This window comes from Columba livia, chromosome 3 (assembly GCF_036013475.1).
Source record: "Columba livia isolate bColLiv1 breed racing homer chromosome 3, bColLiv1.pat.W.v2, whole genome shotgun sequence".
Taxonomy (NCBI): Eukaryota; Metazoa; Chordata; class Aves; order Columbiformes; family Columbidae; genus Columba; species Columba livia.
This window is the reverse complement of record NC_088604.1, coordinates 97,030,514-97,051,941: the sequence shown is the minus strand read 5'-3', so window position 1 is coordinate 97,051,941 and position 21,428 is coordinate 97,030,514. Positions and strand designations below refer to the sequence as shown.

General features: G+C 38.8%; 1 protein-coding gene across 1 annotated transcript in view; it reads right to left on the bottom strand.

The window, feature by feature from the left end:
- Positions 1 to 1,324: 1,324 nt before the first annotated feature.
- PPP2R5A (protein phosphatase 2 regulatory subunit B'alpha) overlaps positions 1,325 to 21,428 on the bottom strand; it is a 46,905-nt gene continuing 26,801 nt past the window's right edge. Inside the window, exons 4-13 of the mRNA XM_065058396.1 lie at positions 17,320 to 17,412; positions 15,012 to 15,142; positions 14,751 to 14,810; positions 13,424 to 13,532; positions 11,088 to 11,141; positions 6,573 to 6,623; positions 5,482 to 5,601; positions 5,262 to 5,389; positions 3,355 to 3,456; positions 1,325 to 2,522 (exon numbers count right to left, since the gene is read on the bottom strand). Of these exons, the coding sequence (XP_064914468.1) occupies positions 2,390 to 2,522; positions 3,355 to 3,456; positions 5,262 to 5,389; positions 5,482 to 5,601; positions 6,573 to 6,623; positions 11,088 to 11,141; positions 13,424 to 13,532; positions 14,751 to 14,810; positions 15,012 to 15,142; positions 17,320 to 17,412 (981 nt within the window). The 3' untranslated portion in view covers positions 1,325 to 2,389. The remainder of the gene's footprint in view (positions 2,523 to 3,354; positions 3,457 to 5,261; positions 5,390 to 5,481; positions 5,602 to 6,572; positions 6,624 to 11,087; positions 11,142 to 13,423; positions 13,533 to 14,750; positions 14,811 to 15,011; positions 15,143 to 17,319; positions 17,413 to 21,428) is intronic.

The window sequence follows — 21,428 nt, the reverse complement described above, 5'->3', positions numbered from 1 at the left end:
AATGATATTACAGCACCTTTTTCTTGGATTTTACAAAAATATTGGGAGAGAACAACTTGATCAGGTACCAATGCATCCTACTGCATTTTGTGTTCTTTTTTTGCTAATGAGGTCAGAGAAAGTGAGCTAGAAGATAACTTCGCCCCAGCCCTAGGCTAAGCAGGAGGTGTGGTTAAATAAAGGATGCGCTCCTTTCTGCTCTATTTAATGCACTTTTTTTTTTTCCAAAGCAATTCCCATATTTATCAACTTCAGTCACTACATCTCAGCTATCAAGATTTTTTGTTTTATAAGGAAACATTGTTACTGGAGGAGGCCACCTGATGCCAGCCAAAAAACCTTTCTTTTGTGTGTCTATTTATAGGAGTGATGCTAATAGCAAAGTGTTACACAATTTGTTGGAAATGGCCTCTTACGGCTAGTGTTGTTTTTCTATTACTCATTCTTGATGTCCATATTTGTAAATTCTTTAACAACTCATAACAACTACAACTTGTTCTTTGCACCATTGCAAGGTGTTAAGATTCCCCAATGTCTGTATAATTTATTTCACCTAGACTTTAGAGCAGCTGAAAATATTTTATATCTTAGATATAAGATATATCTTATATCTTAGGTTTTATTCTTATATGGAAAAAATACACTAAAATATTAAACTGAGGTAAGCTGTGTCTCCATGACAGTGATTTCCCTCCTGAGCTGGCAGAGCACACCTGTGCAAGCCCCAGGGTGTTCAACATCTGGTTTCAGGACTTCAAGAAACACCATGAAAAGTGAATGATGTTTTTCCCCCAAAAATTTTGGGCAGCTACTTACCAAGGCAGAATCTACTTTGTTGAACTGATTATGTAGCCTTTTCATGTAAAACTGACATGTAGAGAGTAGCAACTTCTTGGAAGTGGAAGTCACTTCAGGCAGTGTTATTCCCATTTCCTCTGTGAAACACAACTACTTGGGAGACAAAGAAAATGAAGTAACAAAAAAAGTGTAATAAAGGCAACTGAAACAGCACAGTAAAGATTTTTTTCTCCCCAGGAAACTGAGTGAAGTCAGAAAACCAGCCCAGCAATAGGTAAGACGAGCCCAGGACACACACCTGCCTGAGCTGTTCTGACCAGCACCTGCTTGTACCACACAGAGCCAAGTGGAGCTTCTGCCCTGCTGGCAAAAATGAAAGCCCAGCAGCCTGTGCCTCCTGCACTTGTGCCACTCTCTGAAAAGCCCCAGGTTATTCAGACGCACGTGCGGTTAACAGGTTGGTTGTTAAAGCCATTCTAGTTCTCCTGGTCTTTATAAACACAAAGATGTGATATACAGCACTAAATACAAACATAAAGACTTTATTGAATGCTGCTCAATTCCCCAAAGATCTTTCATTACAAAAGTTTTCCACACAACTGCAATTTAAGAGATTGGAATGGTACTCTGATAAAAGATGTGAAAAATACTTGATCAAGTAAACAGACAAGACTTCTATTGTCAACTTTTCACCTTTAAGAAACAGCCTGTATTTTCTTTAAATAAAACAAGGAACTCTCTCTTTACACCTTTCCCTCCTTACTAAAAAAAAAAATTCATCCCAATTTTGGTCTTACTCTTCAGTCAATGAGATGCTAAAACTAATGCAGAAGCATCCACGATGGTCTCTAGGAGACCTGCACTACTCTGCAGGGCATCCTTGGGCTGATGAGGAGCATCATTGATGGGCTCTATGGAGGAAGCTCCATCCTCAGCTGCAGCAGGAGGAAATCTCTAAGCAGCCCAGGACCAAAAGGCAGCGAGAATGGGGTAGAGGCACTCACCACGTGGTAGGTCAGACACATGGACCACCCCAGCCTGTCCAGCCTCATTCTAAGGTGAGTGTTAAATCTGAATCCAAGGGCAGCGCCACAGCCAAGTTCCTTTCAGTGCTGTAAGGGGCACATACTCTGAATATCCCAAGTTACTGGTAACGTACCTTGGTTTTATTTGAGAAAATACAGCACAACTAGAAGCCTTTCTATAATCTTAACCAAAGTATGCAGCGATGTGAAAAGCACATATAAAACAAGGAAAAAAAATGTACATAGCAAACTATACCACCTATGTGCAACACAATCAAAAATTCAAGTCATAATTCTCACCACTCCCGTAATGATTTCACTCATTAACAATGATAATTCAGTTCTATGAAACGTTGGAAGTGACAGTATATCAATAATTAGACAAATTTACAATATGCTGTGGTAATGACATCACTTAACTGCTGTATTTAAATTCAAATCTTTACATTTGCCAGAGAAAAAAAATGGCTGTTTCTATTATACTGATGAGGTTTCTTTTGCAAATCCTTATGCATTTCAAAAGGGTACAAAAAAGTATGTCTGCCGAGTAGAGGTGGTAATTTCTTTTATTTGGCACTTGTATTGTGTGCATTTAGCACATTGTGAGTGCTGTTCTGTTTTTCTACCATAGCCTTCTTAAGCTTTAACTCCTCCAGCTTTCTCCACAATTCTTCACGTTCCAATTCTTTCTTTTTCTCTCTGTAAAACAAAGAGTGAAATACCAATTTCAGATGTGTTTTACGTGTAATGTGGAGATGCAGTTAATTAACAACCACCATTTACATCTAGTTTAAGTTTTTCTCCAAAGCTACTTTTAGAGGCAATTACGGTTTCCTCTATTAAAACGTGAGCATACAAATTGGTAACAGTTAGTGGTAAAACTCCAAATTTCCTCCAGCAAACTCGGACAACTGCTGTAGTGTGGCTCTGCACAGATGACTGCAATTCTAAGGAGATGCTTTATCACATGCAAACAACTTAAGGGACCAAGCATCTTTTGTGGAGAAAAGCACAGCTACTGAAAGGAGACACAGCATGGGGTCTCAGCCGGCTCAGGATAACGTGTGCCCTGCTTCCTCTTCAACCTCCCTGCTTGGGAGGATACGAGAAATTTTAGCTGAGCTGCGTGAGAGATTCTCCAGCTCTTCCTTCGGACAACACCCCCGAAGCAGCAGAGCCGGCCCCAGGTGGCCCCTCAGAGCAGCAGCAGCTGAGCCCAGTTTTCCCAGGCTGGACAAGGGGATGGGGCCTTCATAGAATGGTTTTGGTTGAAAAAGTCCTTTAAGATCATCGAGTCCAACCGTTAACCCAGCGCTGCCACATCCTGCCGCCTCCACGGTCTTCAGCTTCCACCCCAGCGCTGCCCCACACCTGCGTGGGCGCTGCATACTCGAGTGGCACCCAGAGCCAGCATCTGCTGAGCATTTCCACTACAGAACCCCACAGCCACAAGAGTGAAGCTGTTTCTTTTTAGCTGGTACATTTTAGATCTGTATTCATCAACATGCATTTGGAAGAAAAATACCAGTACCTTTGCCTTTCTGCTTTATATGAGCTTGTAAGTTCATCAAAGAGCTTGCCATTCATTTCCATCAGGGTTTTCAGCACATTATATACCAGTGCCACTATAGTTCTAGAACAGAAGAAACACAACCATTAGAATTACTTAACACAAAATTAACTTCAGTAAAAAGGCATCCCTTATTTTTTAAACTCCGAGCTTCTTATTTAAGATACTACTGTAAGGTCAGTGACTTTCTGACAAAATCCTTTATTATAATGTCCTTTGTAAATTAATAAAATGCATATTTAAGCATTTTTTTGAAGTGTCTAATTAAATTCCTAACTCTTGTAATTGCACAGGACATAATAGTACTGTGGCTGTACTACAAAGCCATTCATTTATGTTAGCATTTAATAAGCCAATTTTAAAAACAATTTAAGATTTGAGTAATGAAATGTGAGAGTCTAGAAGAATAAACTTCTGGCTAATAGCTTCAAGACTGGGCAAAACAGTGCAGCAGAGGAACCACAGGTGTGTGGTTTAATACAGCTACTAAAAACTCTACCAGAAGCATTTCTGGGCAGCAGATACTTTGCTGCATATACCCCACTAGAGAACTGAACTGACAACATCACACAACAGTTTCAGTATCTCAGTCGCTTTAAGAAACTGAAGAGCTTGAGCAACACTGGCTGTGTCTTAAATGACTGGCTGTATTTACATGTTCGGTGTTACTCTAATTTTTGTGAAGGCACTCATATTTCAATAAGTTAAACAATATTTAAGGTTATCTCCTTTAAGCCCACTCTCAATTAGACACAGAAATAGCAATAAAATTAAACATTTTAAACATTATTTTGAATTTTGATTTTCTGAGAGGAAAAGCTGGATTTTGAGCAAGTAGTTAAGTCCACATCAAACCACTAAATGGATATAAGCCCATTTCTCTGCCCTCCAAAACAGTTTAAAACCAAAGGGTTAGATTTTGTGTCCATACAGTTACCCTGTGCCTTTTACTTCCCTTATAAAAAGCCACCTGTCTGTTACAAGGTAGAGAGAGACATCTTCCAAACTGGTTGAGGTCCCAAGTACTATTCATGCTCCAAGAACTAGTTCTCCAAAATTTATATTCAGTCTCAGCGGATACATTTGCAACTAGACATACCATCTAGGTAAACTCAGAATAATTTCAGAGCTTCTGAGGGCTTGGAACAGGACACTGGATTTACTGAAACGCTGCAGGGATCTCCTGCCTATCCTGGCTTTTGTGCGAGCTTTACTTTCTGCAAACTCATTTGCAACTTCAATTTGGGATGGTGGAGACGAGCAAACTTTGCTTCCTAGTATTTCCATGTAGTTACTGCTGCCTTCAAACATGGTGTAGAAATACTAATATTTAACTTGTGGCATTACATATAAAATGAAATAGTCGCTCATTTGTCATTCCTACCACGCTTCATAGTGGTAGGCATTGCTCTTCTCCAACAGTATCTTTTCCCACTTACTTCACTGGGCAGCAGTAACTACTTAAAAAGACGCTGACAGAATTTTATTCATCTGAAGTACTAAAGGACTTAACTTTAACTTTACTACTTAAAGCGTAACTGCAGCAGAAGCATCCCCTGGAAATTGTTTTGCTTTAAGTAGTATCAATTTGCATTTTTAACTAACGCATAAGATTAAATGTGATTATAGTATGAAGACCATCATCCGATTTCCTCATACTTTTTCAATAAATTCCAGGTCTCCATCATAACAATGCAGACAGTGAACGCAAAATATAGCTGAAAATTACATCTGTTTTAGCACCCATAATCTCATTGATTTCATCAGATTTAAGTGAAAATGAAGTCATATTTACAAGCTTAAAATACAAATCTGAAACAGTGGACGACTTATTTATAGTACTACAGATAAAGTTAAATGTTACATACGGATTCCAGTGTTCTTTGGAGATCTTGTATAAACTACCAAACATAATTGGTAGAATTTTATCAATATTCTCCTCAATCAGGCTAAGAATATATTCATTATTCCAGAAGTACAAAGCTCGCTCTGCAACCTGAAATACAGAGTTTAGGGGTCAACAGACACAAAATAAATTACTACGAGTGATTTTTTTTAGATATATATATATATATTTTTTTTTTTTACCTGAAAATGTGAACTTGACACACACTTGGATATTTGCTTAAATAAAGGCTCTTCTATTTTTTTGAATTGCGTCGGTTCTATTACATCTAAGATTTCTTCAATTTCACCTAAAAACATTACCTGTTTGTATAAAAGAAATATATCAAAAAGCATAAGTATGTTTGATATCGCCACTGTAACCAGAAGCAAATAAAATACAGCTTATACATTAGTCATGACTCCCGCAAGGAACACTGTCTGTAATTACAATGCATTAAACACCCACAGGTTTTTTGCAGCCTGAAAGAATCTAATCATCAGTTTCAGTGACCAGGTTTCTGCTCTCATCTTGGATTTCTTCTTTTGTGTACCTGCTCTAAACACATCACAGAACTTCTGCAGAATATGGTTTTTTACAGTTAAAATAAATCCTAGAACATTTTATTTCTTCGAGAATGGCTGCAGAGGTTACCGTTATCTGAGATCTCCAAGGTAGCTTTTGAAGTGATAAATAGTTAATTCCCGTTTTAACTTACAACCAGCAGAACACAAGGTACGTGGCACCCAAAAATTCAACACCACTCACAAACAGGGACAACAGTGTTAAGGGACCCCACTTGTAAAGAGCTGGAAGGGCGGCTTCTGGCGGCATAAATCAAACTCCTGATTTTTATACTCATTTTAACTACATAGAAGAAACAAGGAAAAAGCATTTCCCAAAGACCGTTGAAAGTTATTTTTATACAACAGCAGAAGAATGTATGTATGCTTTACCAGACACTTATTTGGTATCTCAATTGCTAAGTCTGTGTCACATTGCAGATGACCATCTCCTACCTGCTCTATATCTCCTAACATACTTCTCACCTTGAAAAATTGTTTCTCTAGACAGTATCTTAATTAGAATGCAACTTTTAATATAATTTTAACATAGTAACACCATATTAAGAACAGACATATAAAGCAGTTGCATTGAGTTGCATGACGAAGACGAGCACCTCAAGAAGCTTCAAGAACTGCAAGTTTTCCTGCAAAGTTTCCTGCAAAGGCCAGCAGAGCCCGCCCTACATTCTACATCACAGCAAACACCAGAAACAAGAGACAAAACCAACCTCTTTCTGACTGCAAGTTTTTGGCCAAAATTTGAGCAGTCCTCTGATTACCTGTATTAAAAACACAAGTCAAAGCAGAAAAAAGTTTCCATTATATATTTCATAAGATTAAAGCAAAAAAAAAGTACTATTTTTCATTGGGTTAAGGAAAAGCAAACTAAATACAGCTAGATGTAGTTCCACCAAAAATAAATACTGCGCTGTCTCATTTAAATATTTATCTTGTTTAGGCTATGAGAATAATTTAGACCCTTATTTCTTCAATTATCCATTCACACTCTGCTCCCATGCCACTGCACACGTTAACTGATAGGATGTTGATAACATCAAAGCGTCACAAAATGAAGTTCAGTCCCCTGTAGCGAGACTCCCTACGATATTTGTTTGCCATTTACTCATCCATACTTTGGGGAGCACCTGTCTTGGCATCAAGGTTTGGAGCCCAAGAGCAAGTGGTGTGCACTGACTATGAGGAACCACAGCCTCTACTACCACTTTATTTTTTTCTAGAATTCGAAATGCTAAAGACTGGAAACTACAGAGAAAACGCATTCCGGTATCTACATTGGAAACTATCTTACACAAGACTGGAAAAAAATCCTTCAGGAAACTTAATTAGAAAGTACAGCCCCCAAGAGGAAAGGGGGGGGAAAAAACCACACAACAAACAAAGGCTGGAGGCCTGTTTCCTAGAAACAAACATCTGACATGGCAGCAAAATTACAAAATTAATGCTGGTTAAAACAAAAAAAAGCTGTAACTGGATGTTTCAGAAGCAGAAACATTCTTGGAGCCTTATAAACTTTAATTCCGAGGAAGAGATCTCTATTTTTATGATACAACAGCACCTAATTGATCATATCCAAGGGTAAAGCTTCCTCAACTATTTGAATACCTTCCATGTTTGATTTTTGCCAAGCTGTTTTTTTTTTTCCAGCTTCCCAGCTGTCTGTTTTATTCACAACTATGTGTACTATCAAAAGTGACTTTCCAGGGAAACAGTTAATATGATTTTAAGTGCCCACAAGTCTTTATCCTAGGATACAGACATATCCTGCTACTACAAAACTGAATGTCACTTCAAATGACACAGAGCAAATGCAGAAACCTCAGGCAGCCAGTGAACTCCCATGCTCAAATCCACAAAATAAAGTAGGTTACATGGAAAGAACCAATCCCTTAGAGATCCCCAACCACACGGTTCTACCCAGCTGGCTGAACGATACAGAGAGCTGAAACACTAAAGACCATCATAGAATGATTATGGCTGGAAGAGACCCTCAGAATCACCGAGTCCAACCATAACCTAACTCTAGCACTGAACCATGTCCCTAAGAACCTCGTCTAAATGCCTTCTAAACACCTCCAGGGATGGTGACTCCACCACTTCCCTGGGCAGCCTGTTCCAATGCCTGACAACCCCTTCTGTGAAGAGTTCTTTCCTAATATTTAATCTAAATCTCCCCTGGTGCAACTTGAGGCCATTTCCTCTCATCCTATCACTTGCTACTTGGGAGAAGAGCCCAACCCCCTCCATGCTCCAGCCTCCTTTCAGGTAGTTATAGACAGCGATAAGGTCTCCCCTCAGCCTCCTTTTCTCCAGGCTGAGCAGCCCCAGCTCCCTCAGCCGCTCCTCATCAGACTTGTGCTCCAGACCCCTCACCAGCCTCATCACCCTCCTCTGAACTCTCTCCAGCACCTCAATGTCCTTCTTAGGACCAGTGGCCCAAAACTGAACAGAGTATTCAAGGTGCAGCCTCACCAGTGCCGAGTACAGTGGCACAATCACCTGGCAGCTGCTGAAGGAGCAGAAGGCCTGGGTCGGCCCATGCAAGTGACAATTTTGCAGCCCGGCCCCCAGAGGCCGAGCTCCCTCCCGCCTCCCCAGACAGAGCAAAGGAGCTGGGGCACATGGCACAGTGACAGGAGCAACAAGTGTTTGAGCTTCCCCCGTTGAGTCCTTCACTCACCTGCTTCTGTTCCAGCCTCCAGGAGTCAGACTGGCATAAATTATACTCTAGATTCACAATTTAAAGTAGTCTGTGTAAATATATTTTAAACCTAGGGCCATTTTCTGTCAATTAGCTTGTAAATGAAGCACTCAGATATATAGTATTGAGATTTTGTATTTTTAAAGAACAATCCTGAACGTTTAACAGTAATAATAGCTCATTCTGTTGGTACCTTCCCTTCCCCCAGAACAATGCAAGTAAGCCAAAAAAATTCAGAGAAGCATATTTCCCCAAAGAAAAGCTGTGATAACCTCCCAAACTGAAGCATGAATTTACCGGTCTCAAAATCATAAAATAGTTACTTGGAAGAGTCCAGTTTCCAGCACTTGCTAGTTTAAGAGTGTTGAATATACTTCACTACACAGACTCGTATTCTCAACTTGATAAAGAAATGGCATGTTCTGAGTATAACAGTGCTGATCTCAACAAGATACCTATTGCTTGCTCCTCAGAGAGTATCAGTTTCTAGTTTGACTACGCTTTCCTATCAAAAAGCTGATACATGCACATTATGTTCAAAAATTTTATTCAAAGAAATATTCAACAGGAATGCAGATCTGAATTCCTACTGCTCTTCCTACAGAAAACCCTTAAGATCAATAATTCGCCCTGAGCTGCAAAATTCCCACAAAGTTGACTTACAACAGCAGGCACCTGCTAGAAGACATTTCTTATGTACAAGGTCTACATGTTGAGCCTGACTTCATCAATGTAAAGGCCACTGCACTTAGCAGGGTTAGGTAACAATCTCTTCTTGTCAGCTCTGCAAACATCAGGCCTGACCTAAGGCAGACTACCATAGTTACAAGAGCTTGGATTGAATGTCCTCTAAATTGACCCTGAATGACAATTCCTGTCAGAAAAATAACAGTAAGGTACCCATGAAGACAGCCTTCTGATGGAGTTCTTAAAATATTACTTGACCTAAAGCCAAAAAAATTTCCAAATGCTGTCTCATCAGTTGCTTCGAATTTTAACATTTACTTTTCAAGCATTTCAGAAAGTTTCTTAAAGCTTCACTTCTTATCTTATTGACTTTTACTCCTTTATAAAGCCTATTTTACTATACGCACAGAGTAAGGACCAAAGCAAGCACACACAGTGACTTTGCAGCGAGTTTTTGTATCTTCCCCATTCTGAATTCATCTTTACTGATTAAGAGGCAACCAGAATTGCATATACTGTAGTCCAGATGAAATCTCAGAATTGCACTATGGCACTCCTACTCCAAATGCCCTGCCTTCTTCAAAGCCTGGGCTGGGATCCTGTTTCACAGTTCTGTAAATTCACATCAGGAAGCTCTGACTTTGTCACATTGTATCTTCATTCAATCTACCAGGCTTTTATGTGATACTATGCGTTTTCTGCTCACATGTCAACTTTAACTGTCAAAATGCCTGGGTTGTTGTGTTGCTTGGCTTAAGGAATTAGGCTTACATGATTCCTTCCTCCTCACCCTATCCAACAAAATAAGCTCATTGACCAGTGTAGCTGGCAACACTGCAATGCACAGGGAAAGAAGATGCTTCAAGCAGACAAGTCAAATTTATAGTAAGATTAACCAGCTTCCACCACCTACAGAATAACTTTTCTTCTGATGAGGAACACCAATACTTCAGTGGCTGTGCAGAAAACAAGCTTGCACTGAAAGACTGGTGAAGATCTACGTTATCTCCACAAAGCTGTTTATCTTTTTTCTTTATAGAAAAAAAAAATACGTTTTGCATAAGCTCTTTGTTTTTCTGCCACGAAAAGGGATGAAGTATTTAAATATCAACACGACCCTAACATAAATATTTCTGATTGTGCAACTGAAACCAGTTTCTGTTCTATCTGGTCTGACACCACGTCCCCATGAGCTGCCCCGAGCTCACATTCCTGTCGAGGGGCGCTGCCGAAGCCCTTGCACGGCGCAGCGCAGACCCAGCTAGGAGCCGAGCCGTCAGTGTGCATGCGGGAGACTCAGCCTGGCAAAAGCCACTGCTGCTGCAGCACCTGTGCGGTAACTGCCAACAGGCAGCCCCGTAACCGAAGAGACCGAACAGAAACATCGCATTTGGAACGTCAGAGTTCTTTCTGTCTACATAAAGTGCTCTTATTCTTTCCAACTTTTATTTCGGGATTGTTTATTCGCTGAAATATTTCAATTTTATGCAGTGGCTAGGTACAAGCCATCAGCACCAAAACCAACGAAGTTTTAGTTCTTCTCAGGAGGAAATACAGTTGTTACATGCTTTCTCATATGAGGTAATTTACATAATATCAGTGGTTCAAACTTTTATTTAAATTTGTGCTCTATCTTGGCCACAGGTTAGAGATAACTGCATTTGCAAACCCAGAACTTTCTTCAAAACTGTCCTAGATTTTTTTTTTCCCCCAAAAAACACCTATTAATCATTGATCAAGACAGCACAGGTAGCAATGCTATACAATTCTAACAAGTTACACTGCAATATTTAGCTGAAATTAAAAACAGAAGAACATTCAATTGAAAAACACTTACAGGCTCTGTTAAAGTTGTATCTTTCTCCAGGAACTGTACGACACAATAGGCGAGCTGGAACAAGCCATATGATTATTTAGGTTAAACAGACACTGTTAGACATTGCAGCATAACTAAACATCACAGCTTATAATGGAAGTACTTCAGATCTAGGGGGAAAATGAGTTGGGGAACTCAACCCAGAACACCCCTACACAGCCATTTTAAATTCTCCCAAACGAAACAAAACAGCAATTAAAGCAGCAAGATATACAAGGCCTGCTCTATCTTACAAAAACCTCCTGCATACCAAAAATCTCCATTTTTTTCATCCTAGAAGAAAATTACTTTTAAGCTTGACAGATATTTCCCTAACTCAGATCCAGTATCCAGACAGATTTTTTTTCTACATCAATTCCTGTATTAACGTTACAAAGCTATCATTCTCAAACATCTATATTGGGCTAAAAAAGGTCACGCTTTCCGTCAAAAAAGTTTCAAACAGGTCTGACTGAGCACACACGAGTACTAGATATCTACAACACACAAGATCCAGGAGGGACCAGGCAGCACCTGTCCAGCTGAGCATCCTGTCCCCAGCACCCAGTGCCAGCGGCACGAGTGGGGAAGCACAAGCTGGTAAAGCCACTGGCTCTGCCAGCCTCCAGCCATTCCTGACCAGGGGTCTTCTCAGGCCAAGCTGTGATATCACATGTTATGTAAGTACTTATTGTTTAGTGACTTAGCACTTCGTTAAGTAACACAGCAATCATCCCTCTGCCCAGTACAGAAACCATACGCTAACCCTATTACTGCAGTAGTTACAATCCTAGATTCCATTAAGACCGATTTTAAGAAGTCACAGTATTTTTCATGTCACAGCGCAAAGCAAAGGCTGAAGTTATTTACATGTAACACATGTACATTTCAATACTTAGGATGCATTACAAGCATTACCTTTCCATTTTTTAAAAATTCTGTTATCCCAAAGCCAGCAATTATAATGCTGTAATTACATGTCTAATTTATTTCATTTACCCTTAGGCTAAGGATGCATATGTGCAGATTCAAAAAATAATAAATGTCACACATTAATCTCAATAAAATCCCATTTTATATCACAAAGGCTCAAACTTAATTCAGCTTTAAGGCTTTCACTTTTAAGGATAGGCTAAACCTGTGCTGTAGCAACAAAGCAACCAGGCTACTCCTGACTGCAAAGCAGATTTAATGCTGATTTATACCTTCAGGATAATCCAAAACCAGAAACACACGGTGCTGAAACTGCACGTGGCACTGGTGGCTTATGAAGGGACAGCTGAGTAGCCTGGTTAAACTAAATGCTACTTTCAGCTACAGGACCCTTTCAGGTACTGACAAACTGGATTAAACACATCACAGAAAAAGGACAGCTTGCTGGACTTATCTATCCATGAGAATACCTTCGGCAAGCAACTGCTCTCTTTCACATCACTGACTCATTCCATGGAGCAGCCTATTGTACAGTAATAAACCACGAGGACAAGTGATTTAATTAAATTAAAATTTTATAGGAGAATTAGGAATTAAATGAGCTCTTGTCCTGATCCTGTTTGTAGGCTTTATAGTCATAATAATTTCACTTTAATTAGAAACTCATTTCGTTGTATCTTTAGTCTATAAGGAGCTGTACTAGTGAGCTAAGTTAACAAAGCAAGTTTTTAATTAGCCACAGTAGAATTACTTGCAATTTTGCATCAAATGTATTCAATACTCAAGTGCCATATGTCTGGAAAGGATATACATTATTCCTCAAACAGAATGCTGAACGTCTGTGCAAAGTGTAAGGATGGAAGCCAAATGCAGAACTGCAGCATTCTGACAGCGTGTCACGGTTCTACATAATTTCTAGCTGATCCAGAGAGCTACTATATGTTTCTGCCATTTATATCTAACATTCTCCCCTCCTCTCCATCACTGGAATGGTTTTAGAAATAACAAAGCACTTCTGAAATAAGTACCTGGCCATACTCTAGGTTCCTTTATACACAGCATTTAGGTTACATAAAGGAAATGATAACAGAAAAAGGTCCTGGGATTAAATGAAGCTTGAAGTGTGACAAGACTAGCAAGCAAAAAAAGCTTCCCGTTCCAGTTGACATGATTTTGACTCACTGTTATATTCTTTCACTCTTAATATATGCTAAACATTATCTCAAAAATTAACATTTAGACATAAGATTTGAAAGATCTTTAAAGAATAAGTGACTGAATTTGCAAGTATTTTGGAATATTGATATTATACTGCTCTAAATTTCATTAGTTTCAATGCAAATACAAAAAACCCCCACCACTCTTAAAAACAAGCAAAAGCTTACCTGCGCGTGAAACAAAGCTAATCCCTTTGCAGTATGCATGGGAATCAGAACTTTCATAAGGAACTGTTTGTGTTCTGCTTTCAGTGGCAGTGCAAAACCATTGATAATACTGAAAACATGAATAAGCAGGATTTATTTTTATTAAAAATATTTTTTCCTAGCAAGCCAAGAATTTCTGCAAATTCAAGAGACATTCAATTCCTGATTCCATTTCTAAACCTGATTATTTGGAAGCCATAACACAGCTCTACATACGTAAAACTTTAAAAGTGTTGGTAGCATGCAAGTTTAGACTCTTGGTAGGAATAATAGAGCCATAGCAGAAGTCAAATAATACTCATCAGATGAAGTGAATTATTTTTATTGTGACCTCCATTAAGTAATATCGTCTATAGCAAGTCTTCTTGTCTAATTGTAAAGCTTGGACAGATGCATGAGGAAATTGATCCATTTCATTCACAATCACTAGCAAGTTGCAGAGGAAAAAAAAGCATAAACTCTTCAACTATTTTAATATCACAGTTTGAATATTTGTTTTGAGATTGTTGAACAATCTTTCCCTCCAATAACAAGTTTAAAAGTAATCTCATTGATTCAGTAATCTTAAGAGTTGGTAAGCTGTATAACAGATAAAAGTCCCTCAAGGAAGACGTTGGGTTTTTTTTCCCCTCCTACATTTTAGATAAATCAGAGAAAATAAAGGCATCCCTTTCACTTGATTTTCATGAAATTCTGTTCCACAGTAGCTTCACAATGTTTGGATTTTCAGTTAGACCAGTGATATTTATAAGATCTTCTACTGTGAAATATATGTGACAGTTTTGGCAAAACAAAACAGCAAAATACTAACACAAACACCTTCAAAGTCTAATATTAAATTAGTGAAATAATGTCAAAAAGATAACTAAAAAACCCTAGCACACTTACAAGGCTCTCCTGAATAGAATTTAAAGAAAAGCAGCCTGGTGAAGATTAAAGCTCTTCTTTCAACATGAGGGCAAAAGTTAACATTCATTTTCTGAATCAAAGAACAAGTAATCTATCAGACATAAGATAAGCACAAGTACATATTCCTGACAGACATGGACCCTTGAGAAATATTTTGCCAGTCATCTTTAAAACTTGCACCGAAAAAGAATTATTTATACTCTATATTCTAATTTGATATTCACATGGTAACCCAGATGGCATTAGATTATCTCAGTGACTGCACTTCATCACTCGTTACAGTAATAATTCTCTTTCTCTCCCTCCATTCCCAAAGCAAGAAAGCCAAAGCAAACAGCCACAATAACATTTTATGTTTTCTGTGTCAGGCCAAACTTACCTTCCTAATATCTCAAGAAGTTCAGCAACACCATTGAAGTGCTCTGTTTCATATATAAACCTGTTACGAAAAACAGACAATCATCAAAAATCAAAACAGAGGATCAGATTCCATAGAAACAGCCTTTAATAACCTTCAAATATTTGAAAGCCAGATCACAGACAAAACCCAGGTCTTTTATTTCAAGAATAACTCACTACAGACTCAGACCATGAAGGCAAGATAAAATATTTCTCAACCTCTCATACACACAGAGCATACCTGAGGAAAATGTTGTTAATCTGCTTCCTGATGAATGCTCTTAAACCGAGGAATTTTCCATAAATTCGATGAAGAACTGTCTTCAGGAAATCACGTTCTCGTGGGTCTTCACTATCAAAGAGCTCCAACAACTTTAAAAATCAAATTGAAATGCGTTACTTTTGAAAGACTTAAATTTCGCTATGTTACTGATTAACTTACAAGTTACTTTACAAAAAATAACATCAGTTTAACAGAAAATTTATGTCAATATTATATTTTCAAAATTAGATTTTTAATCAAGCTGATTTTTTTCTAAATAAACCCAGCAGCTTCATTCCCTTCAAAAGTCTGTATACAACAGACACCAAAGCCATTCTAACAACTGTAACACTATCAAAATAAAAATGAGATTATCAAACCTTAAGTCATTTATACTTGGCTGTTAAGAAATCAGAATGAATCAAATCTGTGTCAGATATTTACAATTCCTTAATTAAATTCCTGTACCACTCATCTCAAAAAGCTACTTGTGTCTTGAAGGTTAAGCAAAAGCCTAATTCTTTGCAGAATGATTTTGCAGGATAAGTGGATGATAAGATTCATGCACACTTCCTCAGGGGGAGAAAGGGAGAGATATATTTAACAGAATGATGATGTATTAAAAATGAACAGTTGGGGGAAAAAAAATTGCAAGTAGAAGTCAGTTCATTTTTGTCAGAATCTCCTATTAATGTTCTCTGCTGCCTCCAGCTTTTTTATTTATTTTTTAACCACACCTTTCACACACCCCACCCCCATTTTTCTCTTATATATTCTGGGCGATGAGCATGTTCAATTTTGTTCCTATACAAGAAATTCCACAATTAATGATTCAATACGGAGGGTGTATTAAAAAGTAAGTGTAAGATATGTAATTACTAACTGATTCTTTGCTAATACAGACTAAATGCCGCAATAAGCCAGCAAGATATTCCACGCTTTTTTTTTTCTTGTAGAAAGTTTTCCACGGATTAAGACCATACTCACTTGAAGACACCTAAAGATATTCCAATCCCATTACAGACCATTATTTTAGTTAAGTTTTTCCTGCTAACTGTGCTACCCAAGTTAGTTACTTAGCTCAAGCAGTCACTACAGTGTCCTGCTCAGTCCAGGTGTGTGGGTTTAGGAGTGTCTGCACAAGGGACAGGAAACAGCTGGTCACGAACTTTGTTCAGGCTCATTTCATTTTTATATTTAGAAGTAATTTCTCAGGGTCACTACTCCACTTTTTTCCCCCCCATAGATTGCAAGCTGTTCATGGTATTGTCTTTCTTGTACTCTAGAGAAACATCAAGCAAAATGTCAGGAATTGAAACTCTGCAATGTGGCTCTTAGGAACCACAGGTCAATTAGTAAATTGGATGCCCGTAGCCAATAGTTTAGCAACAGCTTCAGGCTTAAATTTTGTGGGAAACTCAAATAAGACACAGAAGAAGGAAACACCTATAAACAAAAACAGTAAAAGCAAACAAGCGAAAATTAAATGCAGTCACTGAAAGCGGGGAGGGAAAAGTGTCCACCTATGTTTTTCCTTTCATTGCTGCACTGTGATGGCCGCCAGCACGCACTCTGAGCTTTTCCTTGACAAATAAGTATTTTGACATGGGAAAAACCCCCAGAGTTAACCTTGGACAAAAACTGCTATAGTATTCAACAGCCTATTTCCTTGAGAAGTTACATTAAAAGTGGTATCTTGCTTCATTTTCTTGCTCATAGTTACTCTGCATGGTGAAGCATGATTTTCCTATGTACTTACTTTCTTACTTGATTCTCCTGCTGTGGTTAACACACAATAGTAAAGAGAATGACACTACCTAGCCACAAGTCAGCAGACGTTAGAATACATTTCATATATTCTAAGTACATGGGCTTTTTACAGGAAAAGTTTGCTGAAAGTTTTCCCATAATAAATCTATGGAAAAACAAACAAACAAAACAAACATAAAAGCACTACAACAATTTAATCAGCACATTGTTGCTCTGACTGGAAGTTAGAAACCATTAAAACCAGAACTTGTATTTACAAATTACAAATATCTTGCATCGCAAAGCTCTGAGGTTGTTATCCGAAAACAAAGTGTTTCTGAAGTTACTAATTACATGTAGCCTCTATAGTGTGATGTGCTGTTTATTTAGTGTTTGGCAGAAACCACTGTTGAAACAAATAAAACTTAACCATCTGTCAATATGAAAGCGTTAATAACTCCTTAGCTGTACAGCCTTCTGGTAAGTTAAGCTTGAGAGGTGATCTTTAAATCTCAGGGTGTGAAAAATCCCTACTTACCTGCTGTACGAATTTCTGGTCAATATATCGCTTTGCAATGCTAGGCTGAAAATCTGGGCTCTCCAGAAACCTCAGGAAAAATTCATACACCAACTACAAACGTGGAAATAAAAATTTTGATGTTACTAAGTACACCATAACAGAGACCTCAGCCCCACCACTACCATAAAGTCAGCGGGGAAAATGCACATGCTTAAAAGGTCCAAAAGGAAACTGGAGCCTAACACAGTGCCTTAAACAGTCTCTAACAGAATTTACTGAAGAATTACAGTAAGTATCAAGAACACTTTAATTCCCAGAAGAGCCAAGCTTCAATGAATAATCTACTGAAAATACCACTATTAGACAAAAAACAAGTTCCAAGTATTACATATATTCACATTTCCTACTTAATAATTTATCAGGTAGAAATAAATTACCAAACACTTACCAACACTGAGGGTAAAATTAAGTGATCTAACATCACGTAATTCCTTAAACAGACAAAGAGAGGTCTGCTAAGTGTTTCCTGAAATCAAGTTTCAGCTGCAAACTCCAAAACTTAGAAGTCAAAAGTTGAATGAATACATAGAAACTTAAGAGTTTGCCTTAACATTAGGTTTCTATATCCTAGACAATTTAAACAACAGTACCCTCTGCAGAATTACCTTCAATCTACCCTACATTTCCTAATACATTATTTCTGTTGAGTTCAAGTCCCCATTTGCTATGATCTCGCAATGCCCACAGATGAAAAAACAGACAGGAGACAGAGCACATGAGGGCATGAGGTAGCAGAGAGAGGCACAAAAGAAGCCAGAGCACGAGTCCCATATTTGGGGCTTCATTAGAGGTCCAAGACACAAAAACTGCACTACCGTAACAATGGCAGATTTGTAAAATACACAGAAGGCATCTCAACTAAGACAGAATTGAGAGGAAAGATGTCTTGCGTTTAGACACATTCAGGGCTGCTTATGTTATCAACACCTATTTCTTAACTCCATGTTAAACAACTGATTAGTCATAATACCAAAATGCAATTTAGATACATAACAACATCACTGACTGGACTTCTAAATGAAACCCACAGAGAGCTGTGATCATACTCACAGGCATCTATTTCAACTATTACCACTAAGAGTACTTCTTAAACTGAGAGCCAACACCTGAGTAATTCATAATTATAATTATGAAGTTCACTTGAGAGAAGTGGTTGACAATAAGTACTTCTTATCTAGAACATTTGAGATGACAGTTACTTAGGCACAGCCTCAAGGAGGGCATGCTGTATCTGCAAAGCAGAAGCTCAGAAACACAAGTTACCCTTCACTCTTTCTTCCTCTCTGACAGACTGTAACAAGAGCTTTTCATGTCAGCAGTTTAAATGTACGCAAATTTAATCTAACGGTATTAAAACCCAAGCTTCCCTGTACAGCCTTAACTTGTCGTCTTGTGCATAAACACAATAGCACACAGTTGCACAATAGACAACTTAGGATAGAATTTTTAAAAGCTTGATGATAGATAAATCAACAGTATAATTTTTAATATCTCCATACCAGCTGTTTTAGAAAGAGATCAACCGTGGCTGTTTAGTGTCTTCACCAATGACACAGACAGTGGGACCAAGTGTACTCTTGGCAAGTTCATGGATGACACCAAGCTGAGTGGTGTGGTTCACACACCTGAGGGACAGGATGCCATCCAGAGGGACCCGGACAAACTCAGGAAGTCAGTCCATGCAAGCCTCATGAGGTTCAACAAGGCCAAGTGCAAGGTCCTGCACCTGGATCAAGGCAACCTCCAGTATCCATACAGGCTGGGGGATGAATGGATTGAGAGCAGCCCAGCAGAGGAAGACTTGGGGGTACTGGTGAATAAAGACTGGACATGAGACAGCAACATGCGCTTGCAGCCCAAAATGGCCAATTGTATCTTTGGCTGCTTCAAAAGCAGCATGGCCACAGGTCAAGGGAGGTGAGCAGAGGAAATGCCCCTCTGCTCTGCTCTGGTGAGACCCCACCTGGAGTTCTGGATCCAGCTCTGGGACCCTCAGTACAGGAAAGACATGGACCTGTTGGAGAGGGGCCAGAGAGAGTTGGGGTTGTTCAGCCTGGAGAAGGCTCTGGGGAGACCTTACTGCAGCATTTCAGTACTTAAAAGGAGCCTATAAGAAAGAAGGGAACAGACTTTTTAGCAGGGCCCGTTATTATAGGACAAGGGGTCATGGTTTTAAACCAAAGGACAGGAGATTCAGGCTAGACATGAGGAAGAAATTTTTTACACTGAGGGTGGTGAAACACTGGCCCAGGTTTCCCAGAGAGGTGGTAGATGCCCCATCCCTGGAGACATTCAAGGCCAGGCTGGATGGGGCTCTGAGCAACCTGATCTAGTTGAAGATGTCCCTGCTCATTGCAGGGGGGTTGAACTGGATGAGCTTTGAAGGTCCCTTCCAACCCACACCTTTCTATGGTTCTATGATTCTACTGATCTTTTTCAACCTACAAACTAGATAAAATTCATTAGCAGTTTGCATTGAAATGGGAAACATGTGGCTAGAGGGGGGTTATTAGTACAGATTCTTAGGGATTAATTTTGGAATTAAATTCCATTAAATATTTCTGTAATAAATTCCTGTATTAAATATTTTTGTCAGTGACTACAACAAAGAATAGTCATGTATGATTACTGCTTAGATGATGCCACAATACCAGAAGCTACCACCAGGAACACTAATGTTTGCAAACTTAAAAGTACAACAGCAGCTACCAACTAGGGGGACAAGAATGGATTCTGCCCACAACAGACAATAGCTGCTCCTGTCAAAAAACAAACCAAAATTAAAAAAAACACACACAAAAAAGAGACACAGATATGCAGATATGCAAAGAGGGACAGCATTACCACTGGAAACACTAGATGGGGGGAGAACTGTTTGATTTAGTAATTTTGTTTTTCAAAGTTGGTCTGCTTGAGTAAAAGAGCTATGAATTATAATTCCTCTTACTTCAATCATTTAATCTTCTTTCTCACAGAGACCACTAGAATATTACTGCTTTAAGCTAACAATTCCACCAACTCTGCAACTCCCTGAGCTCCAAAATACACAGTGGCTTTAACGTCAACCTGTTCAACCTAGTTTGGAAGTTACGCACCATCTTGAGTATTGCTTTCAAGCCATCTCTTTCAAGTGGCACTCCTTTTACTGAAGGTCTAGAGTCTTTTGTTGTGACTACACACACTGGTAACTTACTAAGACATTATGTATCATGTTATTTTATAGAGAATTGCCAACAGATTCAATCAGAGAAGAGATTCAGTTTTATTTTCCCTCCCAAAAAGACTTGTTCCCTGACTGCCAGACCAGGAGAGAATTCTGAATTTGTTTGTAACTCAGCAATCACAAATCACTGCCAGCAAAACATCCACACACACCCCCAAGTAGTTCTTTAGACTGTATTAAAAGTAGTAATGGGTTTTGAGGGGGGAGGCTGGGGAAATGGTGTGCACCTCCCCTTCCTCCATACACAGAACTGGATATTTCCAGCAGCTTTGTGCTCCTGGAGGGCAACTAGTAAATTACCAAACTCAGTCTCCTACCATCTGGTAACACCTGAACTGTAAAAGAAAGGAGAGGAAAACACAAACTCTTCCCACAGTTTTGCAGTGAACAAGATATTCCAAGGACAGGATGAACAACTGATGCAGGAGAGGGATATCCACAATCAATGATCAGACAGCCTGGCCAAAACTCATTTAGAAAAGGGCAAAGGAAAAAGCTGAAGATAAAATTTCAAATAACACCACAGGCTACATACCTCTTTGAATTTATATTAGACAAGCCTAAAGCACAATTGAACTGGTCACAGAAACCACAAGTCTTTTTATAGAAAAAGAACTATAGTTTACTTATGACCTAAAGTGAACTGAGCAAATATTTATGAGTTTTACTCCTGAGAGACAGGGACATTTGTAAGTCAGATACCACTACTGACTACATGAGACATTTGCATAGCCCTTGCACCCTCCTGCCCCTCCAAAACTGAGCCTCTAATCTAATTCAGCTATAACCATTTCTCCTGTTAACTAGAATCAGCCATATACAAGTGAGATAATTACCATAGCTC